Source organism: Ovis aries, chromosome 3, assembly GCF_016772045.2.
Source record: "Ovis aries strain OAR_USU_Benz2616 breed Rambouillet chromosome 3, ARS-UI_Ramb_v3.0, whole genome shotgun sequence".
Lineage (NCBI taxonomy): Eukaryota > Metazoa > Chordata > Mammalia > Artiodactyla > Bovidae > Ovis > Ovis aries.
Genome location: NC_056056.1, coordinates 220,369,194 through 220,393,691, shown reverse-complemented (window position 1 = coordinate 220,393,691; position 24,498 = coordinate 220,369,194). Strand labels below are relative to the sequence as shown.

At 49.7% G+C, this 24,498-nt stretch overlaps 1 protein-coding gene and 1 long non-coding RNA gene across 5 annotated transcripts in view; one reads left to right on the top strand and one right to left on the bottom strand.

Annotated features, from left to right (window-relative positions):
- The window catches only part of EFCAB6 (EF-hand calcium binding domain 6), a 266,713-nt gene that overhangs the window by 62,524 nt on the left and 179,691 nt on the right, over positions 1-24,498 (top strand). For all 4 annotated transcript variants that reach the window (XM_042247852.1, XM_042247853.1, XM_042247851.1 and 1 more), the window contains exons 7-8: positions 19,241-19,377; positions 23,565-23,677. In XM_042247852.1, the coding sequence (XP_042103786.1) occupies positions 19,241-19,377; positions 23,565-23,677 (250 nt within the window). The remainder of the gene's footprint in view (positions 1-19,240; positions 19,378-23,564; positions 23,678-24,498) is intronic.
- Positions 3,332-6,782, bottom strand: LOC121819240 (uncharacterized). Its single transcript, XR_006059499.2, has 3 exons — positions 6,606-6,782; positions 5,365-5,448; positions 3,332-5,262 (listed from the first exon to the last, which is right to left on the bottom strand). It is a non-coding gene; the product is annotated as an uncharacterized LOC121819240 (long non-coding RNA).

Sequence of the window (24,498 nt, the reverse complement as noted above, 5' to 3'; positions counted from 1 at the left end):
AGTCAGCCGCGACGAGCCTGTCTGTGGGACACCGAGTGAACTGACACGGGTTTTTATGGGATCACCCCGGTGCCTTGGAGTCGCACAGATGCAGCTCAGTCATTTCAGGAGCAATTAGTAAATAATTAGAGGCACTAAGCTGCTTGCTTGCTCGGTAATATCGTCACAAAAGTGAAGACATGCAAGTGATGGGTATATTCATTTTCTTAAATAGGTGGATTTTCTTAAAAAAGAGATTTAAAAAATTATCGCTTGAGGAATAAAGAAACAGTCGTTAGGATCACAGCCATTTCATAAACATACCTTAACATTAGAACACCACATTAGCACGCACGAATGTATCAGAATACAGCCTGTTTGCCTAATAAAAAGACTGTGTCAGGCTCAAAATGAGGCCATTTACTAAAACATACAAGCTTTTGGTTAATTCGTAATATTCTCCTAATCCCGCTTTTATCATCTCTCCTCCGGTGCACTTGGTATTAATTGCCTATTATAGCAGGTATTTGAACACATCTCCTCTTTCATCTGAAGAAAATATTAGCATATCGCGGGGCTGTTGGGACAGCTTGTATCTGAGGCACTTTCTCCTCCTGCAGAAAAGCCTATCAATCATAACCGAATATAGTGATTAATAATGTCACAGCTCTTGTTCCTGTGTCTCTGTGCAGCTAAATGAAGAGCTGTGCTTACATTTTGATCTCAACCATTTCACATAACAAAATAATCAGCTGCCATTTTATTTAAAAAAAAGATATTGAAAATGCTCCTACCCCAGGACCTATTTTTGGTTACTCTATTATTAATTTACTAAAGGCTTCATTAGGAAAGTTAATCAAAGATGCTGTTGTGTCAGAATTTATATTTTTTCAGTCTAAGTTTATCTTAAAAAAAAAATCTTTCTTACATGTGGCAAGTCAACACAAGATTGCAGGAATAAATGTTTAAAATAGCACAGTGTGGGGGAGACGGGCCAGTGGGTGGGGGACAGGCCAATGGTGTGGGGGGGACAGGGCAGTAGTGTCAGGGGGACAGGCCGGTGGTGTCGTGGGGGCCGGCTGGTGGTGTCGGGGGACAGACAGGTGGTGTCGGGGGGACAGACAGGTGGTGTCAGGGGGACAGGGCAGTGGTGTCAGGGGGACAGGCTGTTGGTGTTGGGGGGCAGGCTGGTGGTGTTGGGGGTACATGCCAGTGGTGTTGGTGGGACAAGCCAGTTGTGCGGGGCAGGCCGGTGGTGTTGAGGGGACAGGCAGGTGGTGTCAGGGGGACAGACAGGTGGTGTCGGGAGGACAGGGCAGTGGTGTCAGGGGGACAGACAGGTGGTGTTGGGAGGACAGGGCAGTGGTGTCGGGGGGACAGGGCAGTGGTGTCGGGGGGACAGGCCGGTGGTGTTGGGGGAACAGGCAGGTGGTGTCAGGGGGACAGACAGGTGGTGTCGGGGGGACAGGGCAGTGGTGTTGGGGGGCAGGCCGGTGGTGTTGGGGGGCAGGCCGGTGGTGTTGGGGGGCAGGCCGGTTGGAGGGCAGGCCGGACCCCTGGCTGAGTGTTCATCTGAACCGAGACACTCTCTGAGTGGCCCCCAAGGAAGCTAGTTTCTCTGGGAACTGTTTTCTCAGCAGTGAAATGGGGAAGCAGTTTTCCAAGATTTTTCCAATAGTGTTGAGACTATGGGAAAAAAATATAAAATGAGCTTACCATAGTGCAAGGCCCACGGAAGTCTTTCAGAAAATTAGGAGTTTGCATTTGGAGTGGATAAAACCAGGGAGTTAATGTGGAAAATTGAAAGTGCTCGGTCATCTACGGTTTAAAGCTACTACGAGGGCTGCACGCTGTTGGCCCCCGCGTTTCTGCCTCCATCTGCATGTCCAGACTCACCACTGTCCACAGACCAAACCAGGGCAAATGGTCTCACCGACGCCACCCAAGAAGCCTTCCTCCCTGGACCTCCCTCCATCTCAGCGAGTGGCTCCAGTCCGTCGGCGAGTCCCGTCTGCTGTAGCCTCTGCTGTATCAGAGCCCCGTGTGCTTTTGCATCCCCGTGGCCCCCCTGGACGGCCCTGCCAGTCACCCTGGGGTGGTTCTTCCTGCTGCCCGCCTTGCCCCTCACAGTCTCCATTTTTTGCGACACCAGAGTCGTCTGTTCTTAACGTGAGTCAGGTCTCATCTGACTCCTTTGCTTAAGACGCCGCATGGTTACTGGTCACTTACTGAATGAAATTCGGACAAGCACCTGGGTGTTTTGCACTCAGCATGAAGCTGCCCCCCTGGAGTGGCACGCCTCCACCCCCGAAAGTCTTTGGATTACACCATCTACAATTGCTCAGCACTCAGAACATCCTGAGGTTTTATCTGCCCATCACTAGGAAATACGTTTCCTGGGAGTGGGCGCCTTCCCCACCCTGCTCCCTGTTGTCACTTTAGTGCCATGAACAGACCCCGGCACCTGATCTGAGCTCAGTAAATATTTACAGGAGAAGTAACTAAGGTGCTGCAAGAAGCATGCACAGGAGAGACATCACGAGGAGGGTGAGAGTGGAGCTTGAGTTGGACCGTGGATGGGCTTTCCATCCACGTTGAGGACAGGGCAGAGGGCGAACGCGGGGCGGCACTCAGGACTGCAGCCCGGCGGGAGGAGAGGGCACAGAGGTGAAGCGGGCAGGGGACGCGTGGCCGGGCCGGGGAGGAGACCAGCTCTGTGACCGCTCCACACCGAGTTCTGTTTCTCAAGGCAGAAGGGACAGAGCAACTCCTGAAATGCAGACTAGAGAAAAGGGTGGAGGTGTTTGAAGGTGAGCTATTGTTAACCCTGAAGCATGGGGCACGGGGCGGTGGTGCAGCTTGTTGATGTTCCTGATGGGGTGATGGCCTGAGAGCGGAGGATTCAGGCGATGACGTCAGCAGAGGAGGGCTGCACGTGAGGGGAGAGCAGCTGGGGTTGGGGTGCCTGTTGGCAGGTCCCAGGATAGTCAGTCCCTCACCGGCATCGCCAGACTGTGCTTGCTGCACACCTCTGCTGTGTGGGGTCCTGGCGGTCCTGGGGGACCTGCCTGCCTCTCCTGGGGTGCAGCTGTGTGAGTTCTGGGGTCAGGGTGATGGGGCCCCAGCATGCGTGGGCCGTGGTGTCTGGGCAGGAGCTCCCATCCCAGGCCTGTGGGTGTGGTTAGGAAGAAGGAGAGATGCGAATCTAGACCCTTCTAGATTTCCACCCTCTTGGGGCTTATTTTGTAGCTGTGTCGGTTGTTCAGTGAGTAGATAGAATTCCGATTAGATATCTTTAAGCCATTGTGGTGTTGGAGAAGACTCTTGAGAGTCCCATGGACTGCAAGGAGATCCAACCAGTCTATTCTTTTTTTTTTTAAATTTAAATTTCTTTATTTTAATTGGAGGCTAATTACTTTACAATATTGTATTGGTTTTGCCATACATCAACATGAATCTGCCATGGGTGTACACGTGTTCCTCATCTTGAACCCCCCTCCTACCTCCCTCCCTGTACCATCCCTCTGGGTCATCCCAGTGCACCAGCCCCAAGCATCCTGTATCCTGCATCAAACCTAGACTGGCGATTTGTTTCTTATATGATATTATACATGTTTCAATGCCATTCTCCCAAATCATCCCACCCTCTCTGTCTCCCACAGAATCCAAAAGACTGTTCTATACATCTGTATCTCCTTTGCTGTCTCACATACAGGGTTATCGTTACCATCTTTCTAAATTCCATATATATGCATTAGTATACTGTATTGGTGTTTTTCTTTCTGGCTTACTTCACTCTGTATAATCGGCTCCAGTTTCATCCACCTCATTAGAACTGATTCATATGTATTCTTTTTAATGGCTGAGTAATACTCCATTGTGTATATGTACCACAGCTTTCTTATCCATTCATCTGCTGATGGACATCTAGGTTGCTTCCATGTCCTGGCTATTATAAACAGTGCTGCGGTGAACATTGGGGTACATGTGTCTCTTTCAATTCTGGTTTCCTCGGTGTGTATGCCCAGCAGTGGGATTGCTCAACCAGTCCATTCTAAAGGAGATCAGTCTTGGGTGTTCTTTGGAAGGAATGATGCTAAAGCTGAAACTCCAGTACTTTGGCCACCTCATGCGAAGAGTTGACTCATTGGAAAAGACTCTGATTGGGGGCAGGAGGAGAAGGGGACAACAGAGGATGAGATGGCTGGATGGTATCACAGACTCGATGGACGTGAGTTTGAGTGAACTCCGGGAGTTGGTAATGGACAGGGAGGCCTGGCGTGCCGCAGTTCACGGGGTCACAAAGAGTCGGACACGACTGAGTGACTGAAATGAACTGAACTGAAGCCGTTTGTGGCAGGTGAGCATCTTAAAAATGAAAGTCAAAGGTCGGGGGAGATATATGTGATGTATATACAGAAAGTTTCTCTTTTCATTGTGGCTGCAAGGAAACACCAAACCAGAGCTGGATTTTTGTTCTGTGGTAGAAACTATGCCCTGGAGGAGGGCATGGCGACCCACTCCAGTTTTCTTGCCTGGAGAGTCCCCGTGGACAGAAGAGCCTGGTGGGCTACAGTCCATGGCATCACGAAGAGTCAGGTATGACTGAGCGGCTAAGCACAGCACAGCAACGGTGACTTTTAGGTGGCTTTAGCTCTTCTCCCCGCCCCCACCCTGATGAGGGGAAAGGCTACGCACTCCAGTATTCTGGCCTGGAGAAGTCCATGGACTGTATATAATCCACGGGGCTGCAAAGATTCGTACACGACCGGGCGACTTCTACTTTATGGGCTTCCCGTGTGGCTCAGCTGGTAAAGAATCCACTGGCAATGCAGGGGACCTGGGTTCGATCCCCAGGTTGGGAACATCCCCTGGCGAAGGGACAGGCTACCCACTCCAGTATTCTGGCCTGGAGAATTCCACCCGGCTCTGTTTTAGCCAGATCTGATCCCTTTTCTCCGTTTTCGCGGGCCTCCTTTGATGTCTTTCTGTGTGAGCTTGCTCACTCTTTGGTAGAGACAGGCTCTGCGCCCCTCCAGTGAGTCAATGCCGCGTCCTCTCAGAAATCGGGGACAGGGGAGGGTGGGGACATCACAGGAGCAGGAAGGGAAGTCGGCCCCTTTGTTAAAGGTGAGCAATGCTGGCCACTGGGCCTCCCACACGTCCCCAAATTGAAAGTTTGTGTTTATGAGGCTCTGAATGTAGTCTAATTTTTTCCTATCTGGTTTGGCTCATCTCTACCAGCTGGTAAATAGGAAATGTTCACGGTAGGAAGCCAATACTCTGCAGAGTGTAAACAGATGGAATCGATATAAAGTGACAAGTTAGACTGTGCTATTGAGAATACAGAGCCAAAACCAAGAACATAACAGTCAAGCTACTTACTCCGTTCCAGTTCATTTAGTCCTGAATAGCGCTTCATATCTGCACAGCTGTGTTGTTCTTTTTTATTTTTCCCCTTTCTTTCTTCTGGGTTGATAATGACAATTTCAAAGAAAAACTTTAATTAAAGATTTTATACGAAATAGCCAAAAGTAGAATAATAAGGAAAATGAGCATTGATGTGTTTATTGTAAGAGAAATCTTTTTCCTTGGCTTCAATTTAAAAAAAAAGAGAGAGAAGTGTACTCCTTAAATTTAAAATGAGTTTCGTCGTGGCAGCAGAAAGGTGCCAGACTGACAGGGTGGCAGCCGAACCCCAAGCTCTGCTGAGGAGCCAAGACACGGGCCGGCCAAGGGCCCCCTCCCCAGCGCCCCCAGCCCCAGGCAGGCGGGTGGGCTGCGGCCCCCAACCCCCTGCTGCTGGAAACCACCGATGAAGGTGGCTCCAGGTGAGGAAACAGGAAACAGCTAACAGGAGCCCGTTCGAATGGCCGCACCCTGGTAAAACCTCTAGGCCGTTGCCCTCTGGCCCCAGGAGGGTTTGCCATCCCCCAGCCCCGCCACCCCGGAAAGGGGCCCCGCCAGAGCCAGGCCTGGACGCGGGGGTTGGGGGGTGGGTTCTGGGCTCCAGGGAGGGAACAGAAGGCCCTTCCTCACCTCCTTTCAAGTCTGGGTGGTCATATTTATTTGGGTTCACAGCTTTCTCCCCTGGAGCTCCCTTCCCAGTGCCATAAAGAGAATTTTAAACAAAGAACCGTGGAGTAAGAATTATCCACTGTTAGCAGTTTATTGAACCCGTCTGAACTCAGCAGGGGTACAAACAGGAAGCAGTTTGATTCTTTGCTTCCCAAGCAGGGGCTGGCGAATCTGCCGCCTCCCGGAAGGAAGGCGGTTTCAGAGGGTCCGGGGATAACAGGCCCAGCGCAGGTTACACCTGCCAGCTTCAGCAGCCCATCCGCCCTCCTTCCAGACCCCGGGGCCCCGGGGGGGTGGGCATGGGACCTGCCCCTTCTCCCCCCTTCGGCCTCTTTTCTCCCCGGTTCATCAGGGGTGTGATGAGGGCTGAGGAAGAAGAGGGGGCCTCCCCGCCCCCGGCCTCCTCTGTGACTGCTCATGGGGCACTCAGGGACTCACAGGGATGGCGCTTCAGGGGCCCTGAACTGTGTGGTTTCCCGGGGAGACGGAGCAGCTCAGGGTTTACCCTCCCCTCTCTCCTGGTGCCCTGCCCCAGTTGTCCCCCTCACCTGCTCCTGCAGCTCCAGTCTCCCCAGCTGGTGAGCAGCTCCCGGGAGCAGACCAGCTCCCTTCTACCTTTCTTTCTCTTTAAAAATTTTTTTATACAATTTGTAAAGGTTGCTTTCCATTCACAGTTATTACAGAATATTGGCTGTTCTCCTGTGTTGTAGAACACATCCTGGAGCCTATTTTACACCCACTAGTTTGCATTAATATCTCCCACCCCTGTATTGCCCCTCCCCTGCCTCCATCGGTTACCACTAGTTTGTTCTGTGTATCTATGAGGCTGCTGCTTTTTTCGCTGTATTCAATGGTCTGCCATAATTTTTTAGATTTCACATGTGATATCATGCAGCATTTGTCTTTCTCTATCTGACTTCCTTTCCTTAGCATCATGCCCCCCAAGTCCATCCATGTTGCTTTGCAAATGGCAAAAGTTCTTTCTTTTTTATACCACATCTTCTTTATTTATTCGTCTGTTGATGGACACTTAGGTTGCTTCCATGTCTTGGCTATTATAAATAGTGCTGCTGTGGACACTGGGATGTATGGTGTGTGTGTCTTTTCAAAGTAGTGGTTTTGGTTTTTTGGGGATATATATTCAGAAAACTAGGATCACGGCATCCGGTCCCATCACCTCATGGCAAATAGATGGGGAAACAGTGGGAACAGTGGCTGACTTTATTTTTCTGGGCTCCAAAATCACTGCAGATGGTGACTGTAGCCATGAAATTAAAAGACACTTACTCCTCGCAAAGAAAGTTATGACCAACCTAGACAGCATATTAAAAAGCTGAGACATTACTTTGCCAGCAAAGGGTCCATCTAGTCAAGGCTATGGTTTTTCCAATGGTCATGTATGGATGTGAGAGTTGGACTATAAAGAAAGCTGAGCGCCAAAGAATTGATGCTTTTTAACTGTGGTGTTGGAAGACTCTTGAGAGTCCCTTGGACTGCAAGGAGATCCAACCAGTCAGTCCATCCTAAAGGAGATCAGTCCTGGGTGTTCACTGGAAGGACTGATGTTGAAGCTGAAACTCCAATACTTTGGCCACCTGATGTCAAGAGCTGACTCCTTGGGAAAGACCCTGATGCTGGGAAAGATTGAGGGCAGGAGGAGAAGGGCATGACAGAGAATGAGATGGTTGGATGGCATCACCAACTAGATGGACATGGGTTTGGGTGGACTCTGGGAGTTGGTGATGGACAGGATGGCCTGGCGTGCTGTGATTCATGGAGTCACAAAGAGTCAGACACGACTGAGCAACTGAACTGAACTGAACTGAACCAAGGAATGAAATTGCTTGGTCATGCAATGGCACCCCACTCCAGTACTCTTGCCTGGAAACTCCCATGGGTGGAGGAGCCTGGTGGGCTGCAGTCCATGGGGTCACTAAAAGTTGGACACGACTGAGTGACTTCACTTTCACTTTTCACTTTCATGCACTGGAGAAGGAAATGGCAACCCACTCCAGTGTTCTTGCCTGGAGAATCCCGGGGATGGAGGAGCCTGATGGGCTGCCGTCTGTGGGGTCACACCGAGTTGGACACAACCGAAGTGACTTAGCAGCATGGTGGTTCTATTTTTTTTTTTTTTTTTGAGAAACCTCCATACTGTTTTCCATAGTGGCTGTACCAATTAATGTTCCCACCAATAGTGTAAGAGGATTCCTCTTTCTCCACATCCTCACCAACATTTGTTGTTTGTGTTCTTTGTGATGATGGCCATTCTGACAGGTGTGAGGTGATATCTCATTGTGGGTTTGATTTGCGTTTCCCTACTGATTAGTGATATTGAGCATCTTTTCATCAGCCTGTTGACCATCTGCATATCCTCTTTGGAAAAATGCCTACTCAGTTCTTCTGCCCATTTTTTTATCGAGTCGTCTGTTTTTTTATATTGGGTTGTATGAGCTGCTTGTATATGCTGGCCATTAATCCCTTATCAGTCATTATCATTTGCCAATATTTTCTCCCATTCAGTAGGTTGTCTTTTTGTTTTGTTGATTTTTTTTTTTTTTGCTGTGCCATGTGTGTGTGCCAAGTCTCTTCAGTGGTGCCTGACTCTTTGCAACCCTATAGACTATATATAGGCCATAGGCACCTCTATGCATAGGATTCTCCAGGCAAGAATACTGAAGTGGGTTGCCATACCCTCCTCCAGGGGATCTCCCTGACCCAGGGATTGAACCCGAGTCTCTTGTTTCCTGCATTGGCAGGTGGGTTCTTTGCCACTAGCACCACCTGGGAAGCCCCTTCTTTTGCTATGCAAAAGCCTTTAAGTTTAATTAGGTCCCATTTACTAATTTTTGCTTTCATTTTCTTTGCTTTAGGAGATGGATCCAAAAATTATTGCTGTGACTTATGTCAATGAGTGTTCTGCCTATGTTTTCCTCAATAAATTTTATAAGATCCAATCTTACATTTAGGTCTATATCCGGTCTACATCTCATCTATTTTGGGTTTATTTTTGTATACGGTGTGAAAGAATGTTCTAATTTCACTCCTTTAGATGTCAGTCAGTCAGTCAGTTCAGTCGCTCAGTCGTGTTCAACTCTTTGTGACCCCATGAATCGCAGCACTCCATCACCATCTCCCGGAGTTCACTCAGACTCACGTCCATCGAGTCAGTGATGCCATCCAGCCATCTCATCCTGGGTCGTCCCCTTCTCTTCCTGCCCCCAATCTCTCCCAGCATCAGAGTCTTTTCCAATGAGTCAACTCTTCACATGAGGTGGCCAAAGTACTGGAGTTTCAGCTTTAGCATCATTCCTTCCAAAGAAATCCCAGGGCTGATCTCCTTCAGAATGTACTGGTTGGATCTCCTTGCAGTCCAAGGGACCCTCAAGAGTCTTCTCCAACACCACAGTTCAAACGCATCAGTTCTTTGGTGCTGAGCCTTCTTCACAGTCCAACCCTCACATCCATACTTGACCACAGGAAACACCATAGCCTTGACTAGACGGACCTTAGTCGGCAAAGTAATGTCTCTGCTTTTGAATATACTATCTAGGTTGGTCATAACTATTCTTCCAAGGAGTAAGCATCTTTTAATTTCATGGCTGCGGTCACCATCTGCAGTGATTTTGGAGCCCCAAAAAATAAAGTCTGACACTATCTCTACTGTTTCCCCATCTATTTCCCATGAAGTGATGTGACCAGATGCCATGATCTTCATTTTCTGAATGTTGAGCTTTAAGCCAACTTTTTCACTCTCCTCTTTCACTTTCATCAAGAGGCTTTTTAGCTCCTCTTCACTTTCTGCCATGAGGGTGGTGTTATCTGCATATCTGAGGTTATTGATATTTCTCCCGGCAATCTTGATTCCAGCTTGTGTTTCTTCCAGTCCAGCGTTTCTCATGATGTACTCTGCATATAAGTTAAATAAGCAGGGTGACAATATACAGCCTTGATGTACTCCTTTTCCTATTTGGAACCAGTCTGTTGTTCCATGTCCAGTTCTAACTGTTGCTTCCTGACCTGCATAGATTTCTCGAGAGGCAGGTCAGGTGATCTGTATTCCCATCTCTTTCAGAATTTTCCACAGTTTATTGTGATCCACACAGTCAAAGGCTTTGGCATAGTCAATAAAGCAGAAATAGACATTTTTCTGGAACTCTCTTGCTTTTTCCATGATCCAGCAGATGTTGGCAACTTGATCTCTGGTTCCTCTGCCTTTTCTAAAACCAGCTCAAACATCAGGGAGTTCATGGTTCACGTATTGCTGAAGCCTGGCTTGGAGAATTTTGAGCATTACTTTACTAGCATGTGAGATGAGTGCAATTGTGTGGTAGTTTGAGCATTCTTTTGCATTGCCTTTCTTTGGGATTGGAATGAAAACTGACCTTTTCCAGTCCTGTGGCCACTGCTGAGTTTTCCAAATTTGCTGGCATATTGAGTGCAGCACTTTCACAGCATCATCTTTCAGGATTTGAAACAGCTCAACTGGAATTCCATCACCTCCACTTTAGATGTAGCTGTCCAGTTTTCCAGCACCAGTTATTGAAGAGTCTGTCTTTTCTCCATTAGATATGCTTGTCTCTCTTTTTGTAGATTGACCGTAAGTGTGTGGGTTTATTTCAGGGCTCTCTTCCCCTATTCCATTGTGATTCTGTTTTTCCGTCAGTACCATACTGTTTTGATTACAGCAGCTTTGTAGTATAGTCTGAAGTCAGGGAGCATGACTCCTCCAATTCTGTTCTTCTTTCTCAAGATTGTTTTGGCTATTTGGGGTCTTTTGTGTGTTTCCCTACAAATTTAAAAATTATTTTCTTCTAGTTCTGCAAAAAAAAAAGTGCCATTGGTATTTTGATAGGGATTGCATTGACTCTGTTAACTACCTTGGAGAGTATGGTCGTTTTGATAATATTGATTCTTCCAATCCAACAACATGGTATGTCTTTCCATCTGTTTGTGTCATCTTCAATTTCTTTCATCAGTGTCTGAAAACTATTTTGGAGTACAGGTTTTTCACCCCCTGAGGTAGGTTTATTCCTAGGTATTTTTATTCTTTTTTGAGGTGATGGTAATGGGATTGTTTTCTTAATTTTGTTCCTGGTACTTCACTGTTAGCCTTTCTTCTTCTCCACTTAACTCATGGAAAATTCACATATCCTGTCCATGCCAATAATAGTCACACAGACTGCTCTAATCTGCCCCTCCTGTTCTGGTGTCTCTATTCAGTTCTCAGTTCCTCCCCCTGGGAGAGTGTAGAGCAGATCACTGTGTCCCCAGAAATGGCATGCCTATCTGCCCTTCTGCAGGCACCTGTCCTGTCTGTACAAGCATTTTGTTGGCTTACCAGTGCTTCTTCCCCATGAATGATGTAATCACTCATCCATCCATCCATCCATCCATCCATTTTCTCTCCATTAATCTATGCATGCATATAGCCATCTATCCCCTCCATCTTTCCATCTATCTATATTCATCCATCCATCCTTCTATCTGTTCATCCCTCCATCCATCATCCATCCATCCATCCATCATCCCTCCATCCATCCATCATCCCTCCATCCATCCATCATCCCTCCATCCATCCATCATCCCTCCATCCATCCATCATCCATACCTTCATCCACTTGACAATTATCCATTGACCCAGGCCCCATTCTTGGCCCTGGACTCCTGCCCACCTGCGACCTTCTGCTCTCTCAGGCTTCTGTTAACCTGGGTTGGGCGGTGGGGAAGGGAAGGAAGTAGACGAGTTGCCTGAGTGGGGCAGTAGCGCTGATTCAGCCGGTTGCTATTCCGCAGCATGTGTGTGTGTGGCCATCTGGTTATTTCTGTCTCTGTCCTCAGCCTTTGGTCTTGATCAGTGATCCCTATCAGACCGCCGTCTATTGAGTCTGTTCCCGGTGAGGCACCTGCGCACGTGAGCTCATTTCATCTGTGCACTCTGACGCAGTGCCCACTCATTCCCATTTCACAGATGAGAACACTGGAGTTGCAAGGAGTCAGGTCTCTGTTCCAAGGTTACCAGAATGATGGCAGCCTGGGGCACTTTGGTTCTCCGTGGTTGCTACCACCTCTGAAGGAGGTTTCTTGTCCCCATTCCTCCTTGGCTTTACTCTTCACGGCAGACGTTCTCTGCTCCTTATAGTAATATTCGTGAGTCTGTCCTCTATAAGTTCATCCAAGTCTTTTGGAGAAAATTTTAATTTAATTTTGCTCCTATCATCCCCCCTCCCCCAAAGTAATTGCTTCCTTCTTTTTTTACTTCACTCTTCCGTGGGCTTCCCTGGTGGCACAGACAGTAACATGTCTGCCTGCAATGCAGGAAACCCGGGCTGGGAAGATTCCCTAGAGAGGGATATGGCAACCCACTCCAGTATTCTTGCTTGGAGAATCCCATGGACAGAGGAGCCTGGAGGGCCACAGTCTATGGGGTCGCACAGAGTCGAACACAAATGAGCAACTCACGCTTTTCTGTGGAATGGGGCTTTTTTTTTTTTTTCCTTTTCTTGAAATGTTTGGTGAGTGAGTCCTGGTTTATGTAGCCACACTTCAGACCTTTAAGGCTTTCTCTCCGGCTTCTCCCAACCCTGCTGTCCAGAGGGCAGACTCCAGCCTTGTTAGCGCATCTTCTCCATGGTTCCCGTCCCTGGATTGCTTGGTTCTTGATCACCCCCTGGGCCCAGTCATCTCCCTAGATGGGGACTCTGAGGCCAAGAAGAGGGTTAGATGCTGCCTTCTCACAGGGGCCGTGGTGCTGCAGGGGCCACGGGGGCCGGGGCACAGCTGGGCGGAGCTGTGCTCTCCGAAGCCTGGCACAGGGCTCAGAGCTTGACAAGAAGGCTCTTGGCCGGGCGCCTGGCCACCCAGAATGGAGTGGGGACTGAGTCTGGGGCAGGAGATGGGGCAGGTGGCTGGGAGGAGTAGACTTAGGGGGCAGGTCTTCAGAGAGCCTCAGGCCATTTTCTGGCTCCCGAGTCTGTAACTCAGAGTCACAGTTAGCTATCAGTTTGGCTTTCTTATTTCCTTATTTTGAATGTTTATTTATTTGGCTGCGTGGGGTCTCAGTTACCACTCAGGATCTTCGCTGCGCCACATGGGTCTTTTGCCCCAGCTCTCTAGTTGAGGTGTGTTGACTTAATTGCCCTGAGGCCTGTGGGAACTCAGTCCCCCGACCAGGGATTGAACCTGCATCCCCTGCCTTGCAAGGTGGATTCTCAACCGCTGGACCACCAGGGACGCGCCCCCCCCTTTTTAGAGCTGCTTCTGTCTGTGCACCTGATGCTGCCTGAGACCCCCATGGGGGTGCAGGCAAGGGAGTGGAGCAGGATCGCGAACGTCTGTGAAGATGGTCAATATTTTTATCCTGGTCAGCCAGACTGTTCAGCCTGGGTGCTCAACTCTGCTTCTGTAGGGGAACCTCTGGAGGAAACTTATTTACACAAATGAACAGGCGTGGCTGAGTGCCATTAAAGTCTACTTTTGGGTCTTGAAATTTGAAACTCGTAAATAACCTCCACGTGTCACAGAATACCCTTCTTTCGATTTTTTTTCCCCCCAACCACTCACACAGGTACAAATCATTCCTAGCTTTCCAGCATACAGAAAGAGGCTGCAGGCAAGAGGCTGCAGGACCTGGAGTGCAGGAGGGCTTCCCAGGGGGCACTAGTGGTAAGGAACCCACCTGCCTGCCAACGCAGGAGACGCAAGAGAGGCAGGTTCAGTCCCTGGGTTGGGAAGATCCCCTGGAGGAGGGCATGGCAATCCACGCCAGTATCCTTGCCTGGAGAATCCCATGGACAGAGGAGCCTGGTGGGCTACAGTCCATGGGGTCACAAAGAGTCGGACACGGCTGAAGCTACTTAGCATGTACTTGGCACACACACACGGAGCGCAGGGAGCTCTTCTCCCACAGGCCCCAGAGCCGCGCCAGGAGAGCACCCTCTCCTTTCTGAGAAGCTGGGTTTGGAAGGAGGCCCTTCCCTTGTTATAAGCTGCACAGCCTTTTTCTCCCGCCATGGACTTGGCCCTCTCTGAGCTCCCGCCCTGGGAAGCCAGGGGGAAGTGAAGGGTGATGGATCTCCTGGAGAGCCGAGGTCAGGCATAGAGTGGAGGTCCCCTCCTGGGGGGAGGAGCTGGGTACCCCTTTCAGGCAGGGCTACACCAGGATGTCAAGGTGGAAATCAGGGGGACAGTGATGGGTCGGGGTGCAGTCAGGAGAGCCAGACTGGGCAGGGGCAGGGCCAGGAGTGCATCTGGGCAGCGGTGGCCGCAGCGAGCTCACTGTGCAAGTGTTTCTAAGCACCCGCTCTATCCAGGGACTGTTCTAAGCCTGAGGACAGGCGAGTGAAACTGAAACCCCCTCCCTGGCGTTTACGCGTCAGTGAATAAGGAAGGCGATCAAGGAAATCTGACACTTCCAGGTGTGGGCGAACGCGCAGGAGGAAAGGGAGGAGGCGCGCTTTTGTGCAGGCCATGGGGAAGGCCTCTGGGGCCAGACCTGAATGAGGGCCTCAAGGGAACCCGTCATGCGGAGGAAGCTGGGCGTGCAGAAGCCTCCCCGGAAGAGAAAGCGCAGGCTGGCCTGTGTCGCTGGAGGGGGCCGGGTGAGGTCAGGAGGTCGTGGGGTCAGGTTGTCCAGGGCTCTGGGCTGTGGTTGAAGAGACCCCAGAGGGCCTGTGACGTGAAGGCACTCGGTGTGGGGTGGGTTGTGGGGAGCAGGGGGCTCAGAGGCAGGGACTCTTGATGCTGACGTGTCCCGGCTGAGCCCAAGCGGCAGGCGTCTGGCCGGCCCAGAGAGGAGCCGGGTGCTCCCCCGCGGTCCGCCTGGTCTCCCTGCCCCTCTCCCTCGCCTCGTCTCCCTCCTCAAGTGCAAGGGCAGTGGGCTGGGGCAGGGCAGGCCCTTCCTTCCCTTCGGGCCGCTTCTCCTTCCGTCCAGTGTGGGAGCAGCCCTCACGCCGCGGCCCCAGCTCCGGCGCCTCCGATAAACCTCACCATCTGCAGCTCCGCCAAGACGCTGCCAAGCTTCAGGCTGACAAGCGATAGAAGACTTGGAGACATACCTCCAGTTGGGTGCGCTCCGTGCCAGCTCTGCAGCTCCCTGCTTTCCCCGCGGGGCCCATATGGGTTGCTTCGGGTTTTTTAAAAAAGCACATCGCCTCCCATCCTCCCGTTTTACCAGAAGAGGTGAATCAGGACTTGGCATCAGACAGAGTGCTGAGGGTTGTTTTTTTCTTTTTTTTTTGGCCTCAGCCGCAAGTGCCCTAGTGGCTGGGGCTCCATGCTTTCAGACAAAGGGGTGGAGCTGAGGGTGGACACGCTCGAGCCCTTTCGCGGCAGCCCATGCTGTCCAGGCAGCTCTGGGCTTGGTCTTCTGGGTTTTGAATACTGAGCTCGGTTCAGCCAAGGACCCCCAGTCGGTAGAAGTGGGAGACGTGTATACGGGTTAGCACCAGGCTTGGCGCATGACAAAATCCAATGACTATTTATTCAATGATCCTGTTACTGTAGCCTTGATTGCACTGAATGTAATCCTTCTCACTCTCAGGGTTGGCTCCAGGGAGGTGTGTTCGCAGACATAGAACACAGCTTCCTCAGAGTGTGGCTTTCTCCCAAGCAGGTGCAAAGAAGCTGGATTCATTCATTTGTTCGCTCTGCTGAGGCAGGTTCTCTGGACCCCGGGGGTGACGTGGTCGACGGAACCCCGCTCTCAGAGAGCCCACATCCCTGAGGGAGAGACGGGCAGTAAAGACAGGCTTGAAATTAGTTGTGAGGAGTACCAGGAAGATGAGGGCTGGGCGTGGGGTCAGGGGAAGCGTTTTGGGTAAGACGACACATGGACCAAACTCCGAGAGAAGCAAGGGAGGAGCCAGTGGGTGTCTGGGGAGGAAAGTTCTGGGCAGAAGGAAGAGCAAATGTTCCTGAGGCCAGAGTCGCCTGGCTGGCACTCCTGAGGAGCGGCAGGGACCGGGACAAGGCAGGATCACTGCCAGGAGCCAGTCTGCGGGGCCCTGGCCTTTGACCTGGAGGGGTCAGAGTGGTGGGCGGGCTGTAGGCAAAGGGGTATGTGCCTGGCCCTGGATACACAGGCCCCCTGCTGCTGCTAGAGCCTCAGCCGTAGGTTGGGCGTGGACACAGGGAGCCCAGGTGGGAGGTGGTCCCACCAGCCCAGCCCAGCCCAGCCCAAGGGTGTGAGGCAGAGACACAGGCTGGAACCTGGAAAAGTCATCGCGGGAGGGCTGCTGGGCTCTTGGGACCGAACATGGGTGTGAGAAGAGAATCTGGTGGGCAGCCATGCCGCAGCGGCACAGGAGGAGCCGGTGTCTGCTGGACTCTCAAGGGGGACAACCTGACTAGAGCTGAGAGGCAAGGCCAGAGCTGGAGACAGACGGCTGGAGCCATCCTGGTTACAAAGGCCAAGGCCACGGCCACCTGGGCGGGAGTGTGGTTAGACAAGCCAGGAGACCCAGGGCCTAAGTCTGTGGCTGCCCAGACTTCAGAGGGACCTTCAAGGAGCAGACCAAGCCCAGGCAGGAAGCCAAGGAGAACCCGGAATGGGTGCAGAAGCCGGGGTGGAAATGTGTGCCCAGAGGAGGGGGCGCTGAGCCAGGTGGAGGGCTGATGTGTGGGCAGCAAGATGGGCCCCAGGAGACCCTGGACCTGGCCAGGCCACCACCCCGACAAGGTCACAGTCTCTGTGCGGTGGCGGGGACAGAGCCGACCGGCTACAGGGGAGATACTGGCGACAGAAAGCACAGACAGCTCTTCCGGGGGGATTTCTGCACAAGGGAAGAAGCGGCTAGAGGCAGAGGCCAGGCGAGGAGGAAAGTCTCCCTTCTAAGGTGGTTCAGGTACTGGACATCATTGCGTGCGTGAGGGCAGCAGGGTGAGCATCCGAAGCAGGATGGGACCGGTCCCTGGGTGCCCAGGACAGGAACTATCCCCAGGTGTGGAGGACGGGACCTGGTCCCTGGATGCAGAAGCACAGGGCGTTGGGTTCCAGTGGCTTCTGTTTTCCCTGTAAGTAAGGAGGAAGGTTATCTGTGATGGAGGAAGGAGGCGGATGGGAAGGGAGGTGAAGAGCAGAGGCAGTGGGGAGCGGAGACAAGGATTCCCACGCACCCGCTACAGGCGAGGTTGGTGTCTCAAGTGAGGGGACCCAGGTAGGGCTCCATGGCCTGTCCTCTCCGGCCACATCAGGCACTTGGAAGAGGCTGTGAGTAGGATATGGCCAGTGTTAGGGTCTTGCCCAGACAGGAGGAGGCAGGCGGAGGGGGCGGGTGGAGAAGGGAGGTAGTGGGTCATTATAAAGATGGACCGTGAAAGTTGCTCAGTCATATCCGACTCTGAGACCTCATGAACTGTACAGCCCATGGAATTCTCCAGGCCAGAATACTGGAGTGGGTAGCCTTTCTCTTCTCCAGGGGATCTTCCTAACCCAGGCATCGAACCCAGGTCTCCTGCACTGCAGGCAGATTCCTTACCAGCTGAGCCACAAGGGAAGTCCAAAGATGGACCGTGGTAGGGGTATAAAGATGGAGTGTGGCAGGGTCGTGGAGGAAAGAAGGTTGTAGGGGGTCAGCCCTCAGGGAAGGGAGCTGAAAGTTAGGGGGTCATTGGATGTGAGGCTTGGTTTTGGAGAGCAGTACTTACTGGTGACAAGGGGTGAGTGTGAGCAGGGAGGTGACCTCCAGATGGGAGGAGGACACAGGGCTGAGTCAGAGGTTGTCCACGTGGACAGCATGAACGGTGCTGAGGCAGGGCAGGTGTGCAGGGCTGATGTCCTCCAGGCGAGGCAGCGGAGGGGACAAGATGACCCAGCCAGGAGGAGCCAGGGACAAGGCCATGCCCCCTCCAGCCCAGTGCTTCCTCTGGTGAGATCCCAAGGCGTTCACCCTGGGGTGGGCGGGCTGCCAGGGGGCTCCTTCAGATCAAAGGGAGCAGTAAAGGGGGCAGTCGGCAGAGCTGTTGAGGAAATTGGGAGCAGCCCTGTCCATCTTGCAGCCTTCCTTAAGCCCCTTCTTGCGGTGCACTGGCTCCCCTCTGCGTCCGGGCTGGACTTGGTCTGATCTGGAGTGGGATGTGGAGTCAGGCCTCCCAGGATCCGGCTGGACCAGACGTTCATCACCCTTCCTGCACGAGCCTGCCGTCCCATCCGCTGCACTCACTGTCCTCTCCTCCTAGCTCAGATGCCGCCTCCTGCAGGAAGGCCCCCGGGGGGCTCCGATGGAGGCGCTATTCCTCCTCTGTGAAGACCCACAGCTCCTCCTTTGTCTGTCTCTGGTGTTGGGCTCTTGTTCCCATGGTTCCTATCTTGGGCAACGTTTGTTTACATGTCTTCTTGTCTCTGCGGGAGGTGAGGTTTGGGGATGGACTTGATCCATGGACCGTGGATGCTGGGGGTTGGACCCTCAGCATCATCGTCGTCTAACCAGGCGATGATGGGTAACTCGTGCAGCCTCCTCAACCTCAGTTTTAACTAAAAGTGGGGAAATGGTGCTTCCTTTGTGGGGCTCTGTAGGACTCACTCATGTGGTTCTGGCCTTGGCACGCTGAGCCCCAAGCCCCAAACCCCACGTTGAGCTGTTTCTCTCCTCCACACAGAAGTAGCTTACGGCCAGCACACAGCCCTGTTTCCCTGGGGCCTTACCAAATGCCTTTCAGGTCCGCATGCTCAATAAATATGTATTTGCTGAATTTGGGAAAGATTTGGGCAAGATTGCTATAAAACTTTTCCTGTAATGTCTTTTAAAAATTCAGAGGGGGTTGAAATATATACTCATATTTTTCTAGCTCCTAGTAAAAATAGTTTGCATATGGCTATGAAAAATAAAAATTGTCCACGTCCAGCTATGCCAGAACTATAGTTTTAAAGTATCAAGTAACAAAAAAGATTTTTTGTATGGCTCTTACAAGGGAATGAATTGTGTATGAGACCTACCACTTTACATCAGAAAGAGTTTTTTCCTCAACTTACTAAGACCAATTTATAGAGAAAATTGCTTTGAAAACATTCGAGAAATGGAAAGTGTCCTTTTTTCCATTTTGCAATATCGACGAGTGTGCGTCTTTGGAAACGTTTTATTTTACAAGAAGTGTTTAAACACGTTCACCCTCCCAATGTTTTATTACCATCCTGATTTTTAACACTGGATCTTTTGACTTCTCCTAAATCGCTTTTTATACGCAGATTTTCAAAAACATTAAAACCATCATCAAAGCCCTTATGCTCATTGATGTTAACACGACTGGTCTGGTCCAGCCACACGAGCTGAGGAGGGTTCTGGAGACCTTCTGTTTGAAGATGAAAGATGAGGAATACAAAAAGTAAGTAAGCAAAGGTGCGCTGAGACACTGTTCAGCAGAAGCGCCAGCCAGTTTCAAAATGGGACTTGTCAGGTTTACTGGATCCAGGCAGCGTCTTCCCTCCCGCCTTCTCTGTCTTGACTGTTTTCTTTTTCTTTTTTAAATAGTTCTGACACTGGATTTTTTTTTTAAATATTTATGTTATTTATTTATGTGACTGTGCCAGGTCTTAGTTTTAGGATATGAGCTCTTAGTTACAGCACGTGGGATCTAGTTCCCTGACCAGGGATCGAATCCAGGCCCCCTGCATTGAGAGGTGCAGCGTCTTAGCCACCGTACCACCAGGGAAGTCCCTGTCTTGACCATTTTTAAAAGAGATACCCAGTCAACGTTTCTCCCATGTTCCTGAAGCTCTCCGCAAATTCTCAAAAATGAGAGCTAACGGTTCCAATTGCTCCAGCCTACCTCAGGTGGGAGTCAGTTGGCCTGCAGCTCCAAACACATCTCGATTATTTAAGCCATCCATCACCAGGCTCTCCCTCTGCCTGCCCGGCACCACGCCCTCCGCCGCCCGGGATTCCGGTTCCCAGATGATTCCTGCTCCGGGTCTGGGGTTAGGAGAAGAGTGAAAATTTCACCGTTCATTCTTTGGTTGCTACGCTCCTTCTTGGCCCTCCATCCTGATATAGCAACAGAAACCGACTTTTCCTTTGAGAACTGTGGTTGCCGAGGTTGGGGCGGGCATGGCAGAGCTGGGGGAATACAGGAGCTGCTCCATGGCGTTTGAAAACCGCGGCCACCTGCTCCTGACTCGAGGGCAGTGTGTGGAAGCGGCACATTTTTTGAGCCTCCAATAAGCTCCAGATCATGTAGAAGAAGCCAAATGCTCAGATTGTGTGGCTATCTGACTTTTGAACAGAAGCCTCTGGAGGGGGCGCCCATGTGTAACCTCAAAGAGGTCCTCGTCGACTTCCTGCCTTTTCCCGATTTTCTCAGCACCCTCCAGGCCATTAACAAAAGTGCCAAGCCTGATTATTTCTCCCTGAGCCTAAGGGTTTCACATCACACCAGAGTTATAAATTGCTAGTAAAATGGGCCGTTGTGGTTGCTTACATTGTTTTATTAAATAAAGACAATGTTGCCTCTGTTAGGAAAGGAATTTGCTCCCAGAGCAAGGAGGACTGGAGGGCATATGACAACAGCCTCTCGGACCATGGCAGGGCATAGAAAGCTTTGAGATTTAAAATATGGATATTTCTGAGTCTTTTGAATATTTTCTTCTTCTTTTTCTCTTTATAACCCACCTCAGAATATAAAAGACATAATAGATGTTTTAATTTTTACATCTTTCCGACTGGGAAAATGTCCAGAATAAGATCCAAACAAAACAAATTAAATAATTTTGTGCACGCAATTATAGAACAGAAGCAACACTCTTCTAAAACAGGCAATCAAAATACAAAACAGTGTTTTATTTGACAATAAACCTTGTGTTTGGCACTGCAGTCTCCCAACCTAGTAAATCTATAAAAAATGTTACTGTCTGTTTCCCTATCTCACAAGTATTGAATAATAAAGAACTCCACAAATTTTTATTTGAGATTTTTTTTTAAGCCTCAAAAACAATACTGTTTGTGTGATAAGGCTGGAGGAACTTAACATAATAGAATTGCTTTCCTTTAGAACTGAAATGGGTAAGATCAAAAGTAGACCATTTCTTCAATTGCTTTAATGCTTTTCTGATTGAAGCTGGAGAATATACTCTTTCCTTGAGAAGCTGCTTCAGTATTAGCTTTGCCTTTTCAGTGTTTCAGCAGGCAACACAATGCATTTTTGAATCCTTCCTTTTATCTAACAGCTTTCTTTTTAATATCAGCCTTCAGCGTGGGGCGGGGTAGGGGGAGCACAGGGATGGAGGAGTGGGCTGGGCTCTGAAGTCAGGCACGCCTGGGGTCAGGTCTGTGTCTGCCCTCCCTAGACTCCTGGGCTGCTCTGAGATTCAGCATTCTCTTAAAGACATGGGGACTCAGGAGCCCGCCTCTCCAGGCTGGAGGACTTGGAGGAATGTGCCAAGGGTGCCTGCCATGTGCCTGGCACGTAGTAGGTGCTAGTTTCACAGCGACAATCTCATAATCATGAAGACTCCACGGGTGCCTCTACTCTCTGAGAAATAGCTCTCTGAGGCTGCAGAATGCCATCCAGCCTGTGGCAACAGGAACTGGGGGAGACGATCACGGCCAGGTTCTACGCCTGGCCCGACTGTCCTGAGACCCGCGGGGTTTTCTCTTCCTTTCCCATCTCGCACCCCTCTACTGTCCTGTGCATTCCCCTGCAAGACGAAATATTTGAATCTGGGTAAAATCATTTTTGTGACCTTGAAAAACAGAGAAACAAACAAGCTCAGTTGGTCAGTCTGCTGCCTGGGCAGATGAGTGCAGCCCAAGGCGCAGTTGTAGGTGGTGGTGCTGAAGGGTTTGTGGGTCCACTGGCATCCTTTCCTTTGTCCCTGAAGGCGGCCTCCCATGTGGCCATCTTGGCCTGGGCGTCCACACACGTGTGGGTTCTCCTGCCTGCAGATGAGGTCCCTGGGAAAATGGCCTTTATTGCTGTGTCTTGGGAATGTGTCCGACTTCGGATTGGGAATGCCTTGATTCTTGTTTAGAAAAAAAAAAAAAAGGCTTCTGAGATACTGCATCCTTGGGAAGTACCGAGGCTTCATTTTTGAATCGTATCTGTAGGAAATACTACCGTGGGATTGTGGCTGCCTGTTCTCAGCGACCGTGTAGCGGGTATTACGAACGCCGGTGGGCTGAACTTTAGGAAAGGTCGGGATCCTCTTGAGCCAGTACCAGTTGGAAGGAATGTTGAGTTTTCACAGGAAGCGGGAGAGCCAGTGACGGGTTTGTTTTTAATCAGGATGCTGACATTTTCCTGGAGCGGCAGAGCCGTGGAGACTTTTTGCAGGACAGCAACTCGGAAAGGAGCCCATCAGGGGCCGCCTTCTGGGTTCTTGTGCTTACAGCTTATGTTTGCCAGGCAAAGTCTACGGATGAAAGATGGAGCTATTTAGGGAGTCTCAGTGTTAACATCTGGCAGTTATCATATCTCAAGATAATTTTTCTTATTAGGACAATAGGCAGGATTCACCAAAGTGGGAAAAAAAAAAGGTATGCATGGAAATGAATACACGACATTACTCTTTGTTAAATTTGGAAAACAGAAAAATAACAAATACTTTAAGTGATAATTACTAAATTTTTAGAAAGCAGCATGAAATTAGGTAATTATAGAAACCAACACATATGGAGACAATATAACCAAACATTTAAAAACTGTCAATTTTTTTGTATAAATGTAATAATGCAGAAATTATCTAGAAAACCATTTATCAAGTGGCAGATTTGAATAATAGAAATTTCATTTTAGAAAGAAAAAAGAAAAGAATCCAAACATTCCATTTATCTTGACTTTAAAAAAAGAGTGTCTCTGTATATTTCAGGAAGAGACATTGCTTAAGTGTTTTAAAAATTTCTCTTTCTATACATGCAAGTCCTAGAAGGCTCCAAGAAAAGCTCCCCCCTCCCACCTTTAACTGCTTTAAAATGATATGCCATCCTGGGCACAGCTTCTCTCTGTGAAATGATGTACTTGCTCAAGAAGCTGGGCTGTGTTCTGTCCTCCCCCAGCCCTAGATTCGTCTGGTTATAGAAATCGTATGCTGACTCATGGCCCACATCCATCCCCATCAATTATTAAAGGAAATGGGACCTGCTTTTGCTGTCTGAGTGCAGAGGTGCCCCTCACCCACTCCCGCCAGAGAGGGGAGAGGACCCTAGGGGTGCAGGCAAGGGCATTCCTTTCATGGGTCCTAAGACATTCCTGTCCAATCATACCAATACACAGCCCTCTGGAGGCAGAGTGGTGAGATTTCCGCCCCCCTCCCCCCCGCCAAATATCTGCATTTTATTTGTTTAATTTATTTTTTAATTGAGGCATAGTTGAGTATGCTAGTTTCAGGGGTATTTTGCATTTTAAAAATCTTACAGTAACATTTCCTAGGGTTTACTTCTATTTTCTAGCTCTAGCTGGAGAAATGCATTAAAATTAATGCTAGCCCTAGTGTAAAGGTACCTCAGTAAAAAACCTGCTTCATTTTTTAGATGCTCTGTATCACAATTTCTGAATACTAATGAATGTTTCTATTTTAGGTTTGCACAACACTACGATATTGATAAAGACGCTGCAGTGGATTATAAGGTTTTCTTGAAGAACCTCAGTTCAAATAATGACTTGAACCTTAAATATAATACGGGAAGTCAAGGTCAGTCTTTTTAAAACGCACAGCTAAAGCTTTCAGTATCCTTTAGCATGGTAATTCCCCGTCTGTGACTCTGCCCTGAGGAAGTGCTTTAAAATACGGAAAATGCGTTATCCACCAAGACAGTCATGGCATCCTTATCTGTTAAGATGACATACATGTCTGACAACAGGGAAAGGGTTAAGTGAGTCACAGCTTATCCACATGGTAAACTGTGCAGCCACAAGCAATGATCTTCACAGAGTTAATTATAACTTGGAAAAATGTATGTGCGATATCAGTAAATGATTAGAAGGGAACTCTGAACTATGGATTGTCTTTTAAGTGGGATGTCTCTGGGTATTTGATTCTTTCTGCTACCTCTGTATTTTCAAAAATTACTGATAGTGAACATGTAACTACTCTTTCAATGATGGGACAAACCTTGATACAAAAGGGGAAATAGTTGAGTCGGTGTAGTTACACCGGACGCATAAAGCCAGGCTCATGTAGGCATACAGCCTTGAGAAGGAAAAGCTTTCCTCGTGCCGGTGGAAATCCCAGCCTCTGGAACGTAATGCCTAGGGTTGCACAGTTCTGCAGGGAGCAGGGGTCCAGCTCCTCCAGGGTAGACATATGAAGCATGCAGCAGGAGGTGCTCCCTTCCAGGCTCTAGGTTGTTTGAGGCAAGCAGTTTTCTTGCCTCAGGGGCTTGCCACGTGGGACTGGCTCATTCAAGATGGGTTGTCACTGTCTGAGATCAACGCAAGTGATTCCAGCAAATATGCATGGACTACTTTCTCTGATTCCCTGATCTGCCTGACTAGCAAGCTTAAAAAAAACAA